The 24,454-nt window shown below is 37.3% G+C and overlaps 3 protein-coding genes across 16 annotated transcripts in view; 1 reads left to right on the forward strand and 2 right to left on the reverse strand.

Annotated features, from left to right (window-relative positions):
• Positions 1 to 13,464, reverse strand: part of LOC105423207 (transcription factor E2F5) — a 17,010-nt gene extending 3,546 nt beyond the window's left edge. The window contains exons 1-9 of one of the 7 annotated variants that reach the window (XM_089072449.1): positions 12,264 to 13,464; positions 7,920 to 8,605; positions 4,475 to 4,572; positions 4,228 to 4,385; positions 3,903 to 4,041; positions 3,599 to 3,812; positions 3,202 to 3,475; positions 2,691 to 3,042; positions 1 to 244 (exon numbers count right to left, since the gene is read on the reverse strand). The exon at positions 1 to 244 is cut by the window's left edge and continues 3,546 nt beyond it. In XM_089072449.1, coding sequence (XP_088928575.1) covers positions 120 to 244; positions 2,691 to 3,042; positions 3,202 to 3,475; positions 3,599 to 3,812; positions 3,903 to 4,041; positions 4,228 to 4,385; positions 4,475 to 4,553 — 1,341 coding nt within the window. In that variant the 5' untranslated portion in view covers positions 4,554 to 4,572; positions 7,920 to 8,605; positions 12,264 to 13,464 and the 3' untranslated portion in view covers positions 1 to 119. Of the gene's footprint in view, positions 245 to 2,690; positions 3,043 to 3,201; positions 3,476 to 3,598; positions 3,813 to 3,902; positions 4,042 to 4,227; positions 4,386 to 4,474; positions 4,573 to 4,989; positions 5,207 to 7,919; positions 8,606 to 10,275; positions 11,293 to 12,263 lie in introns of those variants that run through there. The other 6 variants (XM_089072448.1, XM_089072446.1, XM_011632882.3 and 3 more) reach the window with 6 other exon arrangements.
• A 193-nt stretch (positions 13,465 to 13,657) lies between these two features.
• Positions 13,658 to 16,197, reverse strand: Archease (protein archease). 2 transcript variants are annotated; one of them, XM_011632885.3, is made up of 4 exons: positions 16,087 to 16,197; positions 15,822 to 15,846; positions 15,439 to 15,643; positions 13,658 to 15,036 (listed from the first exon to the last, which is right to left on the reverse strand). In XM_011632885.3, the coding sequence occupies exons 1-4, from the start codon at positions 16,154 to 16,156 to the stop codon at positions 14,851 to 14,853; spliced, it is 486 nt and encodes a 161-aa protein (XP_011631187.1). In that variant the 5' UTR covers positions 16,157 to 16,197; the 3' UTR covers positions 13,658 to 14,850. The 2 variants fall into 2 exon arrangements, with proteins under 2 accessions (XP_011631187.1, XP_088928584.1); XM_089072458.1 differs by having other exon boundaries at positions 13,658 to 15,066.
• On the forward strand, positions 15,534 to 24,248 carry LOC105423211 (circadian clock-controlled protein daywake). 7 transcript variants are annotated; one of them, XM_089072453.1, is made up of 7 exons: positions 15,534 to 15,665; positions 17,138 to 17,222; positions 17,522 to 20,872; positions 22,421 to 22,507; positions 22,667 to 22,933; positions 23,185 to 23,343; positions 23,711 to 24,248. In XM_089072453.1, exons 3-7 carry the CDS (start codon positions 20,800 to 20,802, stop codon positions 23,857 to 23,859), a joined length of 735 nt encoding a protein of 244 aa, XP_088928579.1. In that variant the 5' UTR covers positions 15,534 to 15,665; positions 17,138 to 17,222; positions 17,522 to 20,799; the 3' UTR covers positions 23,860 to 24,248. The 7 variants fall into 7 exon arrangements, with proteins under 7 accessions (XP_088928579.1, XP_088928581.1, XP_088928583.1 ...); XM_089072455.1 differs by having other exon boundaries at positions 20,583 to 20,872; XM_089072457.1 differs by having other exon boundaries at positions 20,770 to 20,872.
• The last annotated feature ends 206 nt before the right edge of the window (positions 24,249 to 24,454 follow it).

The raw sequence follows: 24,454 nt of genomic DNA on the forward strand, positions 1-24,454 counted from the left end.
CCAATCACCACTGCATAACACGAAGGCGCATTGTAAAACTGACGAAGCAATTCCGTCCATTTGAGCATGAGGGACAGCTCAAAAAAACACGAACGCTCGTGCAATAAACGATGATATTCCTAGAATTTAAAATCGAAGAGATCCGAAAGACCCTCCTCAGTGCCTAACGAGAACGAGTAGTCGTTTTCGGAGAGAGGTGGTTCCAAAGTCAGTAGTTGTTCTCCAAAATCGAGAATACTCAGATCTGTAACAAAAGACGAAACGAATGACGAAATTGTCATCAAATCCAGAATTATTTACAGATTTAAATTATTGTCAGATTTGAGAAAATAATTCTGAAAACTATCACACATGTACAAAATTAAATAATTATTAAGAATTCTTAATTATATTAATAAGAAATATGTAATCAGTAATGTGACATATTTAAATTAATTTCAATCAATTTTCTTGTAATGCATCACAAACATTTTGTATTTTATTTAAAAAGTTTGCAGTCGGTTATAAAGCGTTAAACTATAATCGCATATTGTTAATTTCTAAGATTACATGTTAAAAGCAGTTTGTCAAGTTTGCTTACAAGCTTTTATTAAATTTTAAAGATAACAATACGGCAACATTTTTAAAATAGATTATTTGATCATGTAAGAAAAGTGCTACTTGTAGAATTAAAGTAAAAAATTGTTGCAAAATTTTGATTGATCGTATCTCCAAATTATGTACATGTTTTCCTTCAAAAATTGTTGAAAATAATAAAAGATTTTTATGGAAACCGCGTTTGTATTTGAGCATTATGATAATACATTAACAATTATAACATTACATAAAATATAATAAAAGCCAATAGTTAGTATAAATAACGTACCTTTGCAAAATACGAACTTTGCTGTTTAAAACCGTTACCTAACTAGAACTCTGCCTGTGATGTGATTTTGATAATTTTAACACACAAGTCACAGCCAGAGCTCCATCAGGGTACGGCCATCATCCATTGGTGAAAAGGCAATGAAATATTCAAAAGAAAGGTAACACAAGTTATTAAATTACATGGAAATACTTAATTTCCACTACCTTTCTTTTGAATGATGTTTATCCACGAATATTTATTAAATTGCGGCATGCAATATATTCTTTTCGAATAAGAAAGAATATACAATACAATTGCAGAATAATTAGTATATGTAATATTTCTGCGGAACTTTTAATATAAAAAGAACATTTAATAAATTGAAAATATTTTTAGTAATACAGAGACAAAAGGTAAAATTTAAAAATGTTTTATTAAAAAAAAAAATACAATGTATATATAAAGCATTAAATTAAATGTACATATATATAAAGCATTAAACTAAATAAAGCATTAGAAATTATGCGCAAGAATTATAAGCAAAAGAATATACAAAATACGCACAACAAGATATTATAACAATGTTAACATTTTAAATATCAACAATACTATGAATTACAAATATTACAAACGAATATTAGAAGCGAAAAATCATGATAATTTTTTCTTTTAGTATAGAAATAAAATATATTAAAAATTCCTTTCTCAATCATTTTGTATATTAATAAATGTATCTATAATTTAAGCTACATGCGTGTTAAAATATCAACTTTATAACAGACGATAATAAATTAGAGCTGTTTATTAATTCATAAATCAAAGAGAATCTGATACATTTATTCAATTTGTATTCAATAAATACATTTTATCAATTTGTATTCAAAAATAGAATGATATGTATAGAATGATATGTAAAATAATAAATTTATTTTAACATATGTGCAAGAAGAAATAACAATAATAAAAAAAAGACTTTTCGTTTTATTCTTGATAATTCAATATAATATTCAATTGTAATAAGAAAATAAAAATTTTAATACCAATTATAATGAATATATTATCGCGTAACCCGCATATATAATATTTTTTCAATATTTAATATTAGAAATATAAACCTATTTCGACAATAAAAAGAAATAAAAAAATATTCTATTTATAAAATAGTACATTTTTAGACATCATAATAAACTCGAGCAAATATAAAAAGAAAATTTATAATTTTCCATTTTTGATGAACATTTATTTTGTTCTTAAATATGCGTTTTAATTTACAATTTATTAATATAGTATGCAAAATTGCCTAATCTGTGATAATATAAAGGAAAGATATTTTGTAAAATATTTATGAAAAAGATCTACAATTTACTGACTGTAATATAAAAACAAATAACTTTTGCGTAAGCAAAATAAAATATTGAATATAAACTGTTTTGCTTGAACAAAAGTAAATAAAGAGTATTAATTAATAATCTACTAGAACAAGAATATTAATATTAATTAATAATCTACTAGAAAAAGCCTATTTTAAAAAATGTTTTTTCTTTCTTTTAAATTAATTTAATGCAGACTTTACAAAATTAATAATACTGATTAGTAATATTGAATTAATAATACTGATAATATCATATATGTTCAAGAATCAAGAAACAGAGTTAGTATCAACATTTTACATCATCCATAAACATTAATCATATACGATAGTATTATTGATTATGTAAGATTTGCATAAATATTCCTATTATTTTTGATAAATTGACTACTAATATAAAATGCAAAAAAAAAGCTTTTTTTCGAAAAAGAGAAGGAAAGCAAACCAAGCAGCATTAATTCCTGATAATCTTACCTGAGCTGATTTGGTCCTCTGTTTGGAGTTGGAATTTGCCACCACCCATTGGTCCATAATCATCGGAATCGCATAAGAACGCATCCTTCATACTTGTTATACTGGTAACTGTAGTTACAGGATAAAGACGAGTATTTATGAAGCTCTCGTCAGAAGGTACTGGCTCGACTTGTACATCGCTTTCCCGATTAACCAACAATTCAGGAGACAAACAAGATATATCAGATTCTTTTGATTGAGGCACAGATTGCGTTGTCGCATACCCGGAATAGGGTAACGTTTTGACTGTGGGATCCTCAGGACATAGAAACACATCTATCTCTCCATGTTCCGATTTCATATGCATCTGAAGCTAAAGATATTGATATGATTAAAACATGAATCACACAACAATTTATATAAAATATATTTTTCTTTGATCACAAAGAACATAAAATACATTTCTCTCGACATTTAAGAAAGCAATATCATAATATATATAAAAATAATATAAAGTTTATCGATATTTTACCTTTTGTTGACCAAAGTTATTAAGCGGTTGTGGGACATGGAGGGTTGCTTCCGGCGGGGCTTTCACAGCCATAATAACTTGGTCTTTGTACATTGGGACTGAACGTAAATCATGATACGTCACATAAGCGTATTGTCTGTCCGCGCAAAGCTCGCGCAGGTTTTTGTCAGCACCGTGAAGCAATCGATCTAAAGTGTTCTCTTTAGCTTCCAAATCTGCAACCTCTCTTCTAAGATTAGCGATATCATTCCGATTGTTCGGTAACTGACCGCCCCTGTAACAATTAATGTTTTAAATGTAATCTCTGACTTACATTTACATCTTATTACATTTAATCTCTGATTTTAAATGATAAATGACTAATATAAAATGAATAATATATTAGTAGATAACGTACTTCCATTGGATATTGTTTTTACTTTTCTTCTCTAAGATACCGATGCCCTCTAAAACATTAGTAATGTCGTATATACGACGTTTTTGTACCTCCAACTTCTCTGACGCTACATTCAAATCCACCACACCATCTTGACTGCTCTCGACTAAATGAATAAATTTCTTTGTGAGCAAACTCAAAGACGTATCATACCGTGTCCTTTCTACAGTTTTACCTAGTGCAACAAATAATTACATGATTTCTTTGATATGCAGAAATAAAGACAGAAAGATTATAAGATAACGTCAATGAAAGCGATATTTACTTTTGGTAGGTGTATGACCAGTTAAAGAATTCGAGCCAGATCTTCTACGTTTCCCTCTGGGTGCTTTGAAGGCAGATTGACTGGGACCAGTTGTCCCTACCTCCAAATTCAGTCTTCTTTTTACCGCTTGAACTGATATCTGCCAAGAAGAGAAATAAATTGCAATTTCAATTAGATAACACCATTACATTAATTTAATGCCTTTATGCCTTTAAGAATATTAATATTTATATATTAACACTTGGATATTTTAAGATTAGAGTAAAAAATCTAGTTATTATAAAAATGTTATCTTATTAATTTATTATCATTCATGAATTATCACCTCAGCTCTTGGTGGTGGTTGTGTGGGTTTCCTCGTTATCTGATAACAAGGTGTTTGTCCATACTGATGATCCTGTAAATGAGGGCTTGGTGTTTCCTCCGCTACTTTTGGAGGCTGTATTTCATCCAAGGAACCATCATCCAGGAACTCGGTCTTTACTGTAAAAACATATTATCCAAATAAGCTAATCCAAAAGAAAACCAATGACAAAGTAACACAAGTCTTGAATTATGTTTTTGTCACTCACATAACTTTGTTTCAACCATGTCTGGTGTAACAGGCCTGTTTGGATCATCCAAGATCACTTGTCTCCTTACCCGAGGCATCCTGGTAATGTGATTGTATCTGAAACAGTAAGTTATACATGAAACTGCACGATTGTTAAATTACAAAAAGCTGCACAATATTTTTCTAATAAAATAATTATGTTTGTTTTCACAAAATGCAGTAACATTAATAACACCCAAAGTAAGAGTATTTCTAAAGGGTAAAGTAACACAAACACATAAACTTTGATACAAATAAGCAGAAAACGTATTAATGTCTTCTGTCCGCATAAAATGCAACGCAGATTAACGCGATCGGACATTTCAATGAGATCACATATATCCGCAGATGCGAGTCAGACGATGCAAGCTGAACCTACATGTTCGTGATCGAACCAACGCGAAGCCACGCGGACTCGCAAGTCGTATAACGTGAACATAACCGGCCATTCGGCACGCGAAGAAAGGATAGACGATAACAGGCAGCGCAACAAACCTATTTCTAAGCACACTCTGCATTTTCGGCCGTTAACCGCTGCTGCTTGCCACGCGTGTGTGTAGTTCGGCGTGTTGCACGTGCGGCCGCTGCGGCGAGTGTCATTTTTAAATCCCAAGGTTTTTCACTTCTCGCACGGGGACGGAAGGGAGGAAAGGAGGGAAAAAAGACACGCCGCGTTGACGACGATCCGGGCGACCTGTCCGCACACCGGGCGCAAAGGAGGAGACAACTATGGTATCACACACACGCACGCACACACACACACACACACACACACACACACACACACACACACACACACACATAAGGGTGCGCGCGTATATAAACCACGGGCAATAACGGAAATAATAAGGACGACTCGAGCACCGTGGCAATGCTACGTGTGTTGCGCGATATTAGCATCTCTCTCTCTCTCTCTCTTTTTTTCTCCTTCCCTTCTTTCACTTTCCATCCGTCTGTCTTTGGCAGAAGGTGCGATCGGATTGCGCGGCGCCGTGCTTTAGGTCGGATGCGCACGAGACTGAGAGTCCAATGAAAGTGGCTGCGAGAAGCAGGGAAGAAGCGATGGAGTTGGAGAAAATTTGATTCCCGCTCGCATTCCGCAGAAAAACGCAAGAAAGTAATAGTGAGCGGAATTATTTGTAAAATTCGAATACATGTGAAACTTGAAAAACGAGAAGAAAATTTAATAAAATAGAAATAGGAGAAGCTAATAGATCAGATAAAAGTTGAACAGATTCGGCTTACATATATATCACATTTCGAAAACAAAAAGAAAAACAAAAATAATGAAAAAAAAAAAAAAAAACTAGAAGTAGAACAGGAAATGAGGACATTTGGTTCATTAAAATTTAAATATATACATTTATTTTAAAAATATAAAAATTTTTGGAAATATATCTTCCTCTTTCTAAGAAAATTAATAATTAAATAAATAAATGGCATAAAAAATAAATAAAATCATGGAAAAAACCAAACCTATTGAATAAGAAACAAATTTTTTATCATATCAGAAGCAAAAAAAAACAAAAACAAAAACAAAATATAAATAAAATATTCAGCATCTTAGAATGTATAAAATGCCAGCACAGCTGATTGATTATCATCATCTTTTAAAAAGCATGAAAACAGTTCCATCATTACCCAAGGATTTTGTTGATAAGTCCGAAGTCATTAATCGATACTTAATCAAGATATACTACTTCTAATTCTTGCCAGCTGTGCAATTAGATAGTTTACCTTTACCCACCCAATTTACCTAAAAATAAGATTCACGTTTACAAAATTAACTATGGTAAGGTGGAGTGTACAATGGTGTACAATTTCAAGGATTGAAGTAGATACATTTTATCAGAATGGTACTTTTCTTATGCTTATAGATTAGTTCGTCGTGTATCAACTACAGCATCCACGTGACTACCGTTTCATATTCATCAGAAGCTATAAATAAGAAGATTACGTTCTCGAAAATCATTTCTCGTATATGTTTCCGTCGATATAAACATACATAAATGTCGCAGTCAGTGGATCTTGCGAGATATAATGCTTGTCTGCGTAAAAGTTGAAATATAACACGATGTAAATATTAAAATTAATTTCGGTCTTTTCATCTGATCAACACTTGTATATGCAATATATATGAATTTATATAAATCTTAAATTTATTTATCTGCATTGAGCGAATATCATAAAATTATTTGTACTTTACCAAATAACGTATCCGTTCGCCCCCTTTTTTTATGATACAGCGATTATCAAGTTACATTTTCGAATCAATTGCGAGATATTTATAACGCAATTAGCAAAAAAACTATTCATTTTCCTTCATTAAATTAATAATCTAAAAAATTATTAATTCGAATATATTTCTTATTTTTATATAGCAAAAGAAAAAATAAGTTGCTTTTATTTGTGTGCTTATATTTTTTTTATTTCTTCATTATATTTAATACAAAATCCGAGAAAAAAGGAGCATCCAGAAGCAAAGTAATCAAATGTAATGAGAAGAGCAGTTAAGAATATTATATCGCAAGAGAAGTTAAGAATATTATATCGCAAGATAATTTAAATCGAATGAATTAACTTAAGGGCCTCAAATTTCTTGGTGCGTCTAAGAACGGACCCATGGTGCGCTCAGGTCGGGGAATTTTAGAAAAAAAGAGCATGCATTCCGGGACAGTCGATCGTTCCGGATACGGTTTAAAGAGACGGCGCATCACAGATTCGTGCCTCGAAAATATCCCATTTTATAATTCATTTTCAACTCCGAATATTATAGAAAATTTCTGTAATATTTCTGTAACATTTCCGTAACGAGAACAATACAAATATAATTGATACAATCTATTTTTTTTTTTTTTTTTTTTTGTTAGATTGATTACGGCGCTTCTTGATGGCTTTTTAGTTATCATGTATGTACTTTTATATATTTAAAGTTCGCTAATAAAATTATAAATTATAAAATTTTTAAATTATTCAATAACATTGTATGTAGAGACATGTGTTCAATTTTATTATTTCCAAAAATATATTCCGAATGCATGTAAATATAGGTCAAAGCATTTAAAATCGTTATTATAACATCGATAAATGTTAAAGCATTATCGGCTCGAACCTTCTGCCGGGTACACAACCAACTAGCAGGAGCAGTTTGGAACTCCCGAGACCAATAGCGTCACGATTTATGCCTTGAAGGTTGGGAGCAATGCGTGACATGGAGTTATTTATTGGTCAATCTGGTTATCTCAAAGATAATAAAAATGCGGAACATCATATGACGTATCAGCCAAAAGAAATACTTAATGCAAAAAAAATAATCCGACATTGATTGAAGTATAAATGCCCTTTTAACACCCGACACCGTCACCAAACCATGCGTTAATATATCTTATCTCAACATGAAAGAGACGAGACCGCTCGATGTTCACCTTCTCGCTCGTTGATTGGTCGCTCACGGGGATGGCCCGTCAAGTCGATCTCGGCGCGAGATCAGGTTGGTGAGAGTTGGCAGAATCGACGGAGTACGTCGCACCAACATCGATCCCGAGAACGTATTCACGAACGGCGGCGAAGGCAGTCTACTCGACTACTCACTCGGAGGCGAATAAACTCGGAGGTTACTAATAGTACACCGGCAAGGCGATTTCGCGATTTCGTTCCGCACTTTCGCAGCCGGACACGATGTGGGTACTAACGCCGGATACTCAGTGCGCCAAAGACAGGAAACGCCGCCGCCACAACGACAACGACAACGACAACGACAACGACAACGACGATGACGATGACGATGGCGGTGGTGGCGGCGGCGGCGGCGGCAGGCGTCCACGGGACGTGCGCTGTGCGAGAATGCAAACGAATGCGCAATGTGTCTCGTGTGCACGAGGCTTCAGGCTGCCAGATGTGAGGTCGTCCCTCTCTTTATCTATCTTTTTTCTCTTTCTTCTCGTCTCTCGTCGCTTGTCCCTTTATTTCGTTCTTCCGCTCGCCGGCGAGGTCTTAGGTCATGAGCTCTATCGACACCGCATGGCCATCTCCCTTTAGGGTGACTTTGACCAAATTCCGATCGATTTAATTGAGTTTAACTTGTCAAGTAACGCCTTTAAAATGCATGATTCTGTTAACATAAATGAAATTATTAATTTTTTATTATTCAATATACGAGAGGAAAAAGTTAAATCAGAAATATATAATGACGGATGGTGTCACAATCCTAGTCCGATGTAGCGCGTAATCAGCTGTTAACATCGATCGAAGGCCATGCATTGCCGCCAGCGTTCTCGCATCATCGATTGCTAAAATTCTCGATTCATTCTCGAAAAAGCGAGACCCGAGGAAAAGCACTATCGCAGCACGATAGCGGCCAATGACGCGCGAGCGTAAGGAAACGGCGCCTCCCTATTGGTAGAACTGTTAAATATCGCGCATCTCGATCATTTTTGCACATTTTCGAGAGTCGAAACATCTGTTCGTTTTGAAACTAGACGTAACAATATATCAACGTATTGGAAAAAGAATGAACGAAAGGCTTGCGAGCGTAATATACAAATAACGAAACAAAGACTTTCCTTTCGAGCAGCCTTTCCTCACGCGACAACTTATCACTCCACCTCACCTGAATCTCCCGTTTCTCTCTTCGCGCCATTCTTACATCGAGAACAGCGTTCGCGGAATCTCGTGAAACTCGATCTAACGTCGTATCGCCGGTGAGTAATGAGAATCGAAGTCACGACCTCGTGTACATCGACGCGCTCACTCACTCGCTCGCTCGCTCTCGCAGGCAAGCAGGCAGGCAGGCAGGCAGGCAGGCAGGCAGGCAGGCAGGCAGGCACGCACGCACGCACGCACGCACGCACGCACGCACGCACGCACGCACGCACGCACGCACGCACGCACGCACGCACGCACGCACGCACGCACGCACGCACGCACGCACGCACGCACGCACGCACGCACGCACGCACGCACGCACGCACGCACGCACGCACGCACGCACGCACGCACGCACGCACGCACGCACGCACGCACGCACGCACGCACGCACGCACGCACGCACGCACGCACGCACGCACGCACGCACGCACGCACGCACGCACGCACGCACGCACGCACGCACGCACGCACGCACGCACGCACGCACGCACGCACGCACGCACGCACGCACGCACGCACGCACGCACGCACGCACGCACGCACGCACGCACGCACGCACGCACGCACGCACGCACGCACGCACGCACGCACGCACGCACGCACGCACGCACGCACGCATACGCACGCCGGCTCGTCGCGGTGGCGGCAGTTGCGGCGCCGGAGGGAGATACGCGCGCTCGCACACGCGGCCGCACGCACACGTATACGTGAATGTGGACGCACCGTCGCGGTCAACTCGTTTAAAGAGCCAAGACGACACTGGATTCCTAGTAAGGTGTGCTGCCGGCACGTTACAAAGGAGCAGCGTATGATCACGTTGCTCCGAGACGTTTTCCGAAGATCCTTCAATGCATTCAAATCGAAACGATGCTTTCTACCGGCAAAATGTTGCACGAGCACCGCGTGCTGACCTGACGGGACTAGGAAGTCGCGAATAAAACGCCATCGTCGCCACCGACGACGACGACGATGACGACGATGACGACAATGCGCGTCAATCTGGAGCGAGAAAGAGAGACGGAAGTAGCAAGTCGGCGCGAAGAGGTATGCGCTCTCCGCTCTCCGCCGCTTGCCGTCGCCGCCACCGCTCCGTCTCTCTTCCTCTCGGCTCGTTCCCGGTTTTTTTCTACTTACTTGGCTGCTCGCGCGAATGTGTGCGCTGCGCTGCACTATGCCGCGCGGCACAGTATTTTGAGACGGAGACCCGCGCTCTCTTCCGGGAGAAGATTCAGCAGGCCAGCACACGGCGCGCGGCGCGTGTCACAGGATGGTTAGAGCCGGTCATCCCCTAATCCGGGTGATCTCTCCCGATCGGCATACTCGCGTTCCGGCACTCTAGAGAGATATGGCACACGAAAGCACCGCGGCGGATGGCAAAATTGTGCCGGGGACAGAATGCCCTGAAAACGATGACGACGACAAACAGCCGCCAACGTTCTCGTGCTCTTTCTCGTCGTAGTTGGAAGAGTTTGCGACAGCCCAAATTGTCTCGAGATATACCTTAGATTATCGCGATCGTTCGCTCGTCCTTTCCCTTCGTGCCCTCGATCTCCTCCTCCTCCTCCTCCTCCTCTTCCTCCTCCTCCTCCTCCTCCTCCTCCTCGTCGTTGTCGTCGTGTCGTCGTCGTCGTGTTGTCGTCGTCGTCGTCGTCGTCGTCGTCGTACTCGTAGTCGTCGAGGCTTTACAGCCTATCGCCGTATTTGGTAATTTTTTCCTTTTTCTCCATCAACATGTGTCTCTATTTTCTTTCGAGGCTGCCCGTTTTTAGGAACGGGCTGCTGCTAGAGTACGGTGTCCATTTTCTGCGCGTTTCGATGCCGCCGCCGCCGCCACCACCGCCACTCGTGGCGATTACGCTATGGAACAGGCGGGTCGACGCAGGCAAGCAAACAGGCAGCAGGTAGCCAAAGAGCAGGCAGTTTCTCGTACAACGGAAGGGCGTTCGTCTCGTTCCAGAAAAATACGTTGGATCGAGAACGTTTCGGCCGTTTTTCACTGGCTAAAATACGGCGTGGCGCACTCACTCGGACCTCAGAGTGAGCCCCGCCTCGGCATGCTCGGCTCGATTCGACTCAGGCCGACCAGGAGGCCGGCGAACAAGGAGAAACGAATGTTCTCTCTCTCTCTCTCTCTCTCTCTCTCTCTCTCTCTCTCTTTTTTCTGTGCGTGTGTGTGTGTGTGTCTCTCTCTCGTTACGTCGCGCGCGCGCACACACACGAGACCGGCTTGCGAAGAGAAGATTCGGGCAATCGGTCAGCTCGTTCGTTCCTCGACTGAATCTGTGGACGGCGCCCAGGCTCCGTAGCGCGCTGGCACGACTGGCCGGTTCGGGCAACGAGAAGTGGATAGTTTGCCGCGTGCGCCGCGCGCCGGTGCTCGCGAAACCAAGAGAGGGAGCGAGAGAAAGAGAGAGACAGACAGAGAAACGGAGAGCTAGCAGCAGACGGAGAATCAGCCGCGTGTCCGTGCGTATTTGCGAACGTTTGGAGGGGACCCTCTCTCGCGAGGTGATGTATCGGTCCCCCGCGCCACCAGCTGTGTGTGTCGGTGTATACGAGATACCGCAATGTCGGTACCGTCGCGGCGCGTTGCGTTGCGTCGCGTTGCGTCGCGTCGCGTCGCGTAACGTAACGTCGCGTAACGTCGCGTCGTGTCGCGCGGCGCCGCCGCCGGCGCGTGTATGTGCGACCGCGGAAAAGCGCGGACGCGCGACGGCGGCGTGAATGTATCAGCCGTTCTCACACGCATCACGCTCGTGCGCGGCGCGCATGCGCACCGTGAGCCGGTAAACGTACGTGCGTACGTACGAGCGTACGACGTACGAGTGAGCGAGGGAGTGAGAGGAGGACGGAAAAAGAGAGGCATGATGATGCTTCCGACTGTCTGCGTGAGCGAGTCGGAGTCGCGCGACGTCGGTGGCGGACAATGTCGTGATATTGGTGCGCTCGCGCCTACGTTCCTCCCGCGCGTCAAGCTCCTTGGAAAAAATTATGTGAAATAGAAAACTCCGAGAGAAGTATCATAATTTTGATACAATCTTTCTCTTAGTCTCTTCCACTTGGCATTCGGCAGGTGACATTCTAAAATGATTTGATGAAACACCAAGATAGAAGCAACTTACCAGAAATAGCGCAGAATTTCTCGAGTTTCTCTCAGCACCGCGCCACCCGTGGCACGATAGAAATTGGCTCGGGCGGACTTTGGAGATGGGCGGAAGGCACTTTCGCGCGGACCAACCGGCTCGGGTCGCGTCCGCGTTTACGAGGCGACGACGCGTCGTTCCTCGTCACCTTTCATAAGTGCGCGCGCTCGCAACCGGACGGCGGCACCCTCACCGCGGTGGTGAGCGGCAGCGCGGTCGATCGTTCGTGTGTGTGTCAACGGCGTGTCCGTGAGCCGGCGTACCGGCCATCTGCCGGTCACACGCGACAGCTGAGAAATACGCGCGCCAAAACCGTCGCCGCGCCGCCTCTTCCTCGCGAGGGCTGCGTCGCGTCGCGTCACGTTGCGTCACGTTGCGCCGTCGCCACCAGGCTTCGTGTCGTATACCCGATACGTCCGAGCTGTTCCCCGATGATATCACGACATTGACTTGACATGCAAATCTCCGCGGGCGAGCGAAGATATCAAAAGAATAACCCTGTTTTAACGGGCAACCGGTGATAACCACCCGATAACATCGGCTCGTTATTATCGCGATTACGAACGCGCCCCGTGTCGTTTCACGCGCGTCATTGTATCCCGTCGAGAATCGTCCTCATCGAGGTTATCGGCTAGGAATTGATCCCGTCAAACGTCGGCGGTCACTTCGCGCGCCTCCGTCCGGTTTACCCGCCAAAATTCCGTGGGCCGCTCCTTCGTCGCCGAGGATTCGCCGCCTAGGCGACGATAACGCCGTATCGAGAGATATTCCCGTAGCTCTCCTTCACGTCCTCGTCCACGTTGCGCGACATCGGTTATCGGCCACTTTCGACACTCTCGCACGCATTCCCGCGTTTCCGGAGCGCACTATTACCATACCGGTCCGCCATGCTCGGGGGTGTTGGCGAACAAAGTGAATCTTCTCGTTTTTCCCTTCTTTCTCTTCCCCTCCCTTCCCCCTTCTATGTCCCTTTTTCCTTTCTCTTTCTCTCTAAACGACGGATACCGGGTCCCTTTAATCCGGGCCTCACTATACCACGGCAACGGAACCGGGGGGGGATGGAGGGGCAACGGACAGCGTTACGTAGACAACACTCGCGAATTATGCAATTTAGTGACGTATTAATTTGACAACGACCGTACAAGCGCGTACGTGCGCACATACGCGCTTTCGACGATCTTGCCGGACACTGATGTCTCTCGTTTCTTGCCTGGTCTTGCCCGAAACTCAGCGTACGATCGTCCCTTCCTTCGCGAAAGGAGGGGTATTCAGCTGCAGGGATGTAGCGGGACGGAAAGCGCGACGGGCCCCTCCCGAGAACGTCGTTGCATCGAAAGTGATGAGAAAATCGATGAACGAATAACGAATATAAATTATCGCCGACAAAAATTGTATTTTTGTTTTACTTTGAAATCGATTAAATTATCGATAGTCTTATTTATATTTGACACGTAATACCAACTGTGTAGAGATATAATATCGCAAAAGAAACATTACGCATCTTTACAAAAAAGATAGAATTCCATAAAAATAATGGGTTATATTTTTAAACAAGATCACATTTTTTTTCATAAGATTCTTTCTAATTCTTAGATCTTTTTGATTATTTTGTTATGAAAATATACATGAACGAATAAATCAAATATAATACGATATACTATTAATTTTCTGTTAGACATTTATGTGATTACATTTAAAAATTTAAATCACGAAAATTTATATATAGTAAATGAAGAAATGATGACATTATTACATTACATATTGCGTTGTCATTATAGGAAGTTATCTAATACAAAATTAATCCAAGTTTTTCATTTTACAATTAAGTGTTGATTGAAGTGTTGATTATATGATATAAATATATTATCAAAGCACATTATAAAATATTAAGTTAACTAAATGTGCTTTATAATAAAAATACGTAGAATGGAAACGTTGCGTACACTCAACTTACATATTTTTTACATTTCTGTCAGTTTTTCGCTCTATGTAATCATTGCAAGAAAAATGTATGAGAAAATGTGCTATAAGAGAATTGTAATTTAAAGACTAAAAGTTACCTTAGAGGGATTTTACTTATACTTTAATTATACGTATTTGTAAACTAGCAATGTTAAATAAAAATAAGATATATAATTCATAAAAATGAAAATTATCATGACGAAACGTGTTTCACATGTTGCTTACGTAAATATCAATAAGATAGTACTTTTTGTTTTTTTCATTGTGCTTTCTCGGGAGTTTCGGTAATCTTAGTACATGCCTGAATCAAGTCGAACCAAGAAGAAGGGGGGCCCGGTGTATTCTAACGTATTTATTTGAACCCTTCGAGGCAAGTACAAAAGGATCGCATCCTATGTAGACCGTAGGGGAAGCACAGTACGGTTTCCCTTCTTGCCCTTCTTACCGACCTCCTTCTACTTTTTCCTCTAAACCCCTCGTTCAAGCCAAGAGTCATCCCCCGTTCCCCTACTTTTTTCCTTGTCGTTTTTAGAGCATTGTCAGAAAGGTACACAGAAATATCTTTAAAATACAAATGCAGAGAAATCGGTAAACAAGGATTATATCATATATCAACGATCACGAAGATCTCGGGCTTTTCCACTTGCGGCTGAACGTTGATCTGCATCGCCGAGTACGTGATAGCTTTTACCTCTGCGCCCTGCGTGTGCTTGCCAATCACGAACTCTTCTCCGTACGCGGTTGCCTTGATTTTAAACTCTTCCCGATTGAATTCAGTAATCTCGACTTTCTGATGACAGATGCAGATTTTCACCTTTAGCTTCGAATGAGGACGTAACAAGTTTTGCATGATTCGATTGAAAGGAACTATTCAATGGTGTCTTCAAAGTTACAATAGTAAAGTAACATAATTGTATATAGATAAAACACAGAAACTATATATTACTTCAAAAAAAGTAAACATGATAAAAATATAGAAGAATCGGTTAACATTTTTAACAAGTGTAATAATTTTCATTATCTCATCAATTCTTTCAAAATATAAATTTTTATACAACTTTATGTAATTATATTTCAAGTAATATCTAAATCAATAACAATATCATTAATTTGGATATTACTGACGTTGTCGAACGTAATAGTGAATTATCAACATATACTTATTTTAATAATTAATAACAAGAAATTATACCTTGGCAACTATATATGGCTCGGCACTGAACATAAAGAGTAACTCGTCAAGGAAGTGAAAGAGCAGACTTTCCATGTCATCACCTTCGGCCTCGATGTGATGCACCTGCGTGATTTCCACGCGTTCGAGATCCGTCATATAACCGAACATAGCCATCGCGCATTGTTCGAAAGCCTCCTCCAGCGTGTCGCCCCATGCGTGTAATCTAAGGCAGATAAGGCATAAAGGTAAATTGGCCGATTTCCGCTATAAATATTCGCTTTTCGAGATCACTTTCGAATGTGTCCATCGATTTTTACGCTACCGCTTGCGCGCTCTCTTCTAGGTTAGCCGGCAAACTAAACACGCATAAAGACGCTTAAAATACAAATGATAATACTTACTGTACATCCGCGGTGTGATCCAGATCTATAACAGAAAGAAGTAGATTTTTTTCTATGAATATTCTCATTCTGACTGAGACTGAAAAGGAGTTGTCTCATAACTGGCAAAATTTATGTCAGTCGCATGAAACGATAATGAGGTTAGGCCCCGAAATTGTCGCGCGAAAACTCACCAAAGTACATCTGACAGATAGAAATTTATTCGAGAAGACATCGCACGCAAAACGATAATGCCGAGAAAGAAACACGCAATCGGCATACTCACACTCGTATTTGGCAGGCGGTATCTCGTGATCCTCGTTTATTACACCACCCATGCTGTTCGCGTCGTCCATGCTGTCCACACAGCTGATTCTCCCACACGTAAGCTTGGCGATCAGCTGATTCGCTCACGGGTTCAATCAACGGCGATATAGTTCGTGTAAGTGAGTTCACTCCGGCTAGATGACGCTACTTACTAAGCGAATAGCTTCGCGATGATATCGACTGAAACTGAAGCTACAAAAAAGCTTGGGGATTATACATACCGACGAGAACTATAAACTCGACGAATTTAAAAAATACTAGACATTATCGAGCGCATATTCTCTAATTTCCTTCTTACTTTTCATTTAATTTATAGATTTATCCAATATTATTTTCTATTTATCTTTATCAATAAAAAAAAAAAATATATACATGTATATAATAGGAATGGTTTATTACAAAATTTATCTGAAACAATTTTAAATATATTCAAAAAGAAAAGTTTTTATTAATATAGAAGCAAATGTAAAATGTGCTTGCAATTAATACTATTATATAATTATCATTATACTGATAACTCTCTCGATACATATAACTATTAAAATACGTAATTTCTACGATGCTAACTGCACATGAAAAAAGTGTAATGAGAAAATTAATCAGTATTGTAGAAAAAAGCTTTAACATTTTGATATATTCAAGGCAATGTTTTTTTTTTAGAATATATAAAAAATATACTATTTATAAAATTTAATCAATATCTAGAGATTTATAATTATAGAGCTGTTAAATAGACTTTGTGCTGCCAATCATAAAGCATTAGAGTTGTATCTTTATCATCTTGCTGATAGATAATAGAATGATAAATATTATATTTAAAGGCAGATTTAAAGAAAGTCATCATTGAAGACTAAAAAAAAAGTTTAATGTTCAATTTGAGAGCTTTCTTTACATTATAGATAATTATAATATCATAATATAATTAATAGTACTATGTAAAGTGCTAACAGTTTTCTACATTATCCATGGGATGCTCTATTGAAAATGCGTTCTTTTTAAATCTTCAACAGGCCATCCATTCAATAATGAAGACGAATAAAACAGAAATTGATCTAGAAATTGATAATGACAGAAGCGAATAAGCTGACGATACTGGTAAGTGTACAGAAGTGACAATTCATCCGTTAATTAAAAAAAAAAATCTATTAATAAAAAAATGCCAAATGCAAAACTTAAAACTTAATTATTTTTAATCTAATTTTATAATTATTTTAATTAAAATTATTATTTAATTACTATTTATCTGTATTGTGTATTTTATAAATATATAAATCACAGTTTTGCAGAAAATGGGCAGATAAGACCGATTACGAGATAATTTTTGCAGTGTAACACGAAAGAATGTAGATGTAAATATTTAATCTAGCGCGGATTGATCGTTTGTTTTATTGCAGCACGGTGAAATGTAATGCAAGATTGACACTGTTTTGCAGCAGCAAGTTTGATTCTTCACCTCACCACCGTCGTTTAGTTGCACCTGTTTCGTTGCTCACGAAACCAAATGCGAATCGTTAAACGTAATTATATCGATCATTGTGCAACAGTGTGCGGTGGTGTGCCCACCACGCGGCTGTGTGCCTTTCGTTAAGTGATAACGCGTGCGTCGGGTTGCTAGAAGTAGTCACCGTTCGGTGAACGGTGATCGGTATAAACAAGCCAATGCTACTCGAGAGAGGCCTACATATCTTTCTCCTGAACTAACAGAGAAGCAGGGACGTTTTATTATTTAAATTCGCGAAATACTACAAACCCGAATTGAAGCTCCAAGCGACAAAAAATTTACCGAAGAGATAAAATATATTATACATAGAAAGCTTATATTCATGTGTAATTTTTGAGAGTTAAGGATCATATTCCCCAAAACTACTTTTATTTACAATTTTTACAAACATTTTTGATACTTTGTGTTTAAATAATTTTTTACGTTTTAACCGCCCACTTTTTCCTTTCTTTACGTAAATAAAAAAGGACGTAAAATAGATATATGGCTTAGGGCCCATAGATGAGCTGAAACGCTACTGACGGATACGTGCACACGCACCCGTTTTTTTATGCAACGGGGTAGGAAAAGACGCGTCGATTACTTCTGATCGCTATGCGCGTCTTTCTTTCTTTTTTAATTTGACAAGGACTATCTTTTTTTACCTTTACAAGGACTCGTTGCATTATCGCTTGCGCTCTGATCCGCGCGAGTGCATTTATGCAGATTATCATGCAATATGTGTCATACAAGAGATGTTGGTGATGAAAATGCAAATCGGCAACTTGTTTACCATGTATATTAAATACGATTATTTACTCGAGTTGGTCTACATCAAATATATTAAAATGATAACATCAACGAAAATCACATGCGCTTCCTGTACGTTTAGAGAAGAATTATTATATAATTTTAATTATTATTTATGCAATTATATTATTACATTACGTATTATATGTTATTAATACAGAATAACAGAAAATTAATAAATTTATAAATATTAATAAATTTATAAATTGTGCATATAAATTATCTTCTGTTTTTTTGTGTTGTTTAAATATACGGTTTTTCTTAATGTGCAGAGAATAAGAATTGAAAAGTGATGCATGCTATCTATTATACATTATTGTTGTTTATAGAGTCAATGAGGAAAATAGTGAACAGTTGCGAAATCAAAAAAACACTAGCCTTTAGCTAATTTGTGGTGTGCCCCTTCATTATCTACACACCTTATTATACCAGATGTCACACGCAATATTGTCGCAGATGTTACATGTTTATTAGTAGAGACTAGTAAGTGTAGCTTACGGTTCTTTTAAGTACTAAGCCGGCCACTTTTGTCTGACAATAGAGTAAAAAACATCAAATGATCAAGAGTAAGAACCTATTCTTAACTAATTTAAGAGAACTTTACCACACAACAGTATTACGTCATAATCAGTCATTTGTTCGATGATTAGGAACGTGACTAATAATAACAATTGTATGGTAATATCTTAAAATTTCTCTCTTACAAAGAGAATATAGTTGGCTATTTCTTTTCACAAATACAGAAATTTGATGTGTTCTCATTTAAATTGAATTACTCATTTCACTATATTGTGAGTACACAAATGAATTGCATTGTATGGTACGTGAGAATAAAATGAAAACATGTCACTCCATGAGGAGATTCCAGGACTGCCGAGTATCGTAAGGTGGGGTGTCTAATGAGAAAGGAAAGCTCACACGCGCACCATTCATAGTTATACAGCTAATACATAATCACTGGTCCATATAGCAGCCTCCGCATCCGATGCACTGATATATCGACATATGCTCGTCGTGCACATCTATGTCACAGTGGAGTCTCGTCGAGAATGGCATCGTTTCTTCGGCATCTCCATTTTTCCCTCTACCTCCTCCCATGTACGTCCTTAGAGAAACTCGTTTTTAACCATCGGTGCAATCTATTCCAAGGGTAGCTACTTTGCGCATTCATGATTTGGTCTTAATTCCATCGCAACTGAATAAACGCGAAGTATGACGCGATCCAATCTGCAAGCCAATCGCCAATCGCCTTCATCGCGAGGGTGCATACAAGGTTACAAGGTCACGGAAGTCCATTTGCTTAGAGTTTGCGTGAGATCACATTAAGATCGTAAAGAAAATATATCTTCTTTCCTGAATTCTAGCAATGTTTTTTAATTTGTTTCGGATTTTTTTTTTTTATTTTTTTCTAAATTATTAATGATGAGCAAGCTTATAATAAGCTAGTAGAGTAACAAGGTTTTAATGACAACTGGTAGCTATTATGGATAAAAATGATTACATAATATTTACTCATAATGACGATCGGTTTTATACACTTTATAAAAAAATTTCTATATTTATTGAAATTTCTTTAGATTAGATCTAGACTTAATCTATACAAATATAATTTTATTAATTTTTTTTTTTAATTTTGAAGCTTTCAGCTTCTTTCCACATAGCCTTTACATTTAAATTTATTTATAATACTGAAGAAAACGTGTATGACTCGATGATTTTATATGACTAAATAATAGCTTAGTATAAAGCAATTATATTATATTATTTATATTATAACGATATTTTTCTGTTTAATACTTATTATAAATCTTTAACAATCGATAGATCTATTTTCTTCTCAATCGCTTTTTTCAAAGTATAATGTACATTTATCTCATTTTAAATTCAGAAAGGACACTAATGTTAAAAGGAATAAGCACCTTATTACTCCGCACATATTTCTCGGAAAATTGCTTTACGAAGAAATACAATGTACTGATCGTGCGCAACGCAATTGCACCAAGCCCAAAATACCGATGCAGTGACAAAGAAAAACAAACTAGAAAGAAATAGGGTGGCCCAAAGAAAATGATCTTAATTACCTAGTTGTTATATCCTAGTTATTATATATCTTTTTGTTTTGCCTTGACAGTCGTATTTTTCATTTTCTATATCACTCGCTGAAGATGCTCTGTACTAAGAGAGATGCATTCTTTGGAGCTGTCACATCTACGTTTTAGTTTATCGCCGCTGACCAAGTGCCGCTGCTGCTCCTCGCCTCTCACGTGTTTAATGACATGCAATTTTGCAACGTATCTTTACCGAGTCCTTGGGCCGGGAAACTATATAAACCGAGTGTTTATAATTGACCAGGCTAGCTGCCAGGATTTTTAATCAGGTAGGATGTCGTTCTATGCACTCGCCCTCTTCTGCGCTACCGCGTTTGTGCTCGCCGCGGCCGAGGATCTAGAGCTTCGTAAGTTCTTTGTTTTTAACCATCGATTCCTTTTGTCGAATTTAAAAATCATTTCTATTAATTAGGGTTTAATTGATTGTCTATCTTCTTTTGAGCTTATCTCCAACGTCAAATAATTAATAAAAAAAAATTTAATCAATTTCAAGCAATGTTAAGAATTTTAGATTTCACTTTTTAGTGTTCAGGTAAAAAAATATGTATATTTTCTAATTTTTAAATTTCATGTGCCATTGTGATGATCATTTTCTCTGTGATAGAATGTTTTGTTGGAAAATATTATTTTTCAAAAATGCATATTTTATTGAAATTGTGCAATATTTTTAGCGTTATTTTTATATAGAAATAGGCAGTTTTTGCATTTTGAAAAACTCAGCCTGTTTAAGTTTTCTTAATTACTGAACAGTTTGAAGTGTTAATGTAATATAATGACACATAATTAAATAATCTGACAGATATTGATTTAATATAATTAATTCTTAATAAATTAATTAATATGTTATTGCATTATCAAAGGTTATGAATTATAACTGATATTATTTTTACAACGTGATATTAAGATAAAAAGTTTTAATTAATTGTAAGAGTAATATGTATTAGTCACATTATTATCAGTGTGTTACATAAATAAAATATGTAACACAATCTTTAGCGCATTTGTTAACATATTATTTATATTGCAAATTTACTTTTGTTTTCATAGCTTGTTTTACTTTATCCACATAGAATTGGCAACTAGTTTTAAATAATTAATATATTACACAACGAAAATTATTTTTTTATATAAATAATTCAGATTATTTTTTCATCAAATTATTTATTATTTACAACATTCTCCATTTACTACTATTTGTAATATTTTGAATAAATATTTATGTATGAAATTATATTTATATTTAAATGTATATTTATGATTATTAAATGATTAGAGTAATTTCAAATGTAAGTTTGCATGTGAGCAAAGTTGTTTACGGTTGAATGAATAATAATTGCACAAGCTCAAACGTTTATTAGTCATATACTTTTACTATTTTTCACACATGATAACCAATAATCATATTAATTTCAATAGCAGTCGCTTTCTTTTTTGATGAGATAAAAAATGTGTTCTACGAAAATTGATATGCAATTGGTCGGCCAGTTTTCTTACCGGAGAAAGGAAAGTTTCGTTAACATTAATCACAATAGGTTCAAAGCTCGTATATAGAATTTCCCAAATCAGTGTTGCACAAGATCGTATTGAAATGACTCATAGTAATAAATATTCCAGTTGAATATTTGTTAAATTGAAATTTTAAATATTGTGAATTAATGAGCATTGAATAATTATAGATATACGATCAATGTCCGAATAATATTAATAAAAAAGTTAAGACTTTATTAATTTTTATCTCATCTTAGTATAATAAATATTTAAAATGAATTATTAATTAGTATAATAATTATTATATAATATAATACTTATTATATAATATAATAATTATTATATAATATAATATTATATAATATAATTATTATATAATATATACATTTATATGTTTTTTTATATAGCCGTGCAAACCTGCCAGCATGATTCACCTGACTATTCGTCTTGCCTGAGACTTGCGATACAGGAAGCATGGCCGAACTTTATCCCAGGTATATTAAAAATGTTAAATATTTATGTCTATGTGAATTGACTAAAATTATTAAATTTACATTATAATTAATCATTATTTGCATTATAAATGCATGTGTCACCATTTAATTTATGTTGATATATCGAATTTTGTTTACACGAGTTTATTTTTCCGAAAGGTATTCCGAAACTCGAGTTGCCACCTTTGGACCCGTATTTTACTGATGAACAAAGGACCGTGTACGAAACCAATGAGATACGCGCAGACATAACAGTCAAAAATGTCAATACCTATGGACTTGCAAAAGCTAACTTTTTGGCTGTGAGAACACACCGTACCGATGATTTCTTCAAATTGGAAATGGATGTTGATTTGCCGAAGGTGCTTATCGAGGGTAATTACAAAGCGGATGGAGCCGTGGGATCATTCCAAATTGGAGGTGAAGGTATGCAAAGTAGTTGTTCTTAATACTTGCAAAATTGGAATTAATTAAAAAAAAACTTTTTTGCTACTTTATTTATAAATAATTTTTATGATGTATATTTTTTGTGCTTTTGTAACATATTTCTAGAATTTATTAGATTGAAATATTATGAGCACTATTTTTTAAGGTCTTTTTATTAGTAAGATTGATTTCCATAAAAACTGTATAATATTGTACTGTATAACTGTATAACTATATAATCTATGTGGTAGGATTCTTCAATATTAGCATGGAAGATATCAAAGCTACATGGTCAATGGAGGGACCTGTAGCTAACGATAGATGGACTATTGAACATTTCCATCTGAATCCAGAAGTCGGAAAAATGCAAATCTGGTTCAGTGACATGTTTAACGGCAATGAGGAACTCAGTAAGAAAATCATTTTTTTTAATTGTTCTTTAGCTGAGCATATTATCAGGCATATTATTACGTAAGAAAGTTTCACATATTTCCATATTTATGAGCAATAACGATCGATTTCTTCTTGTTAGCTGAAGTTACATCAAAAGAAGACGCGTATTTCTTTTGTATTTTTATTATCGTAACTGTCTGTTTTATCCTTAATTATCTTGTTATATCACTTCAACAATTTCGTGATAATTATTCGATGGGAAACTTTGATACGTATGCTGTAATTCTTCGTTGCATAACACGGATTACGAATCTATTTAATTTATTTTTTTACACGTCAATATCCTTCGAAGCATGAGCGTTACAGTTAAATTTTTACTTTCAGACAATGCCGCCATGAAATTCGTGAATGAATACTGGCCGACGTTGTATCGAGCGATGCTACCGTTCGTGGCAAAGAATTGGGACGAACATCTCACGGAAATCAGTAATCGCATATTCTCGAAGATATCCTTCTCGAAGACGTTCCCTTGAAATCCTTGAAGACGATTCTTCGTTCTAACGCACATAGCATAGTAGTCGAAATATGATCGAAGAAGCGTCAAATTGGAGTCATCAAATATTTTAGATGACTGCTCAAAACCAGCATGGAGGAACGCGAGTATCCTCTCTCTGGAGCCATCGAACATCCCGACGTGATATGTTTTTTCTTCTTACTGTGCGTATTCCTGATAGTGTTATTTAGATTTGCACGATGTCGACATGCGTGTGAATAGTGAATAGCGACAATGGCGAGTTTATTATGTTTATAATTATGTAACGTGTAAACATAGATTATTCTTAGCATTGTTATTATTATTGTGTTACTAGTGAAGTTGTTTATGTAAAACATAGACGTAATAAATATCAAGAAAAATGTAAAATGCCAGATACATCAATTTAATAATTTTCCCAAATGATTTTCAATTCTGTTAAAAATTTTTTTCCAAATTATTGTTGATATATATTTATATACATATTCAATTAGTTTCGTATTATGTGAAACATAGTAGATAATGATATAAGTAAAAAATAATTTATATCTAAAACAAATGGACATATAAATGAATGATGCATAAATATATAAATA

The sequence above is a fragment of the Pogonomyrmex barbatus genome, unplaced genomic scaffold (genome assembly GCF_055798465.1).
Source record: "Pogonomyrmex barbatus isolate J1 unplaced genomic scaffold, ASM5579846v1 scaffold13, whole genome shotgun sequence".
NCBI classification, from domain to species: domain Eukaryota; kingdom Metazoa; phylum Arthropoda; class Insecta; order Hymenoptera; family Formicidae; genus Pogonomyrmex; species Pogonomyrmex barbatus.

What these genes read in the sequence shown, in the direction of transcription:
- Archease (XM_089072458.1), bottom strand. Translation starts at nt 16,156, where the DNA reads ATGGACGACGCGAACAGCATGGGTGGTGTAATAAACGAGGATCACGAG. An exon ending in GATCACACCGCGGATGTACA is followed by an intron (nt 15,644 to 15,821) that starts GTAAGTATTATC and finishes TATCTGCCTTAG; the next exon opens with ATTACACGCATGGGGCGACA. An exon ending in AGCCATATATAGTTGCCAAG is followed by an intron (nt 15,067 to 15,438) that starts GTATAATTTCTT and finishes CCTCATTCGAAG; the next exon opens with CTAAAGGTGAAAATCTGCAT.
- LOC105423211 (XM_089072453.1), top strand. Translation starts at nt 20,800, where the DNA reads ATGTCGTTCTATGCACTCGCCCTCTTCTGCGCTACCGCGTTTGTGCTC. An exon ending in GGCCGAGGATCTAGAGCTTC is followed by an intron (nt 20,873 to 22,420) that starts GTAAGTTCTTTG and finishes TTTTTTATATAG; the next exon opens with CCGTGCAAACCTGCCAGCAT. An exon ending in TAACGGCAATGAGGAACTCA is followed by an intron (nt 23,344 to 23,710) that starts GTAAGAAAATCA and finishes TTTTACTTTCAG; the next exon opens with ACAATGCCGCCATGAAATTC.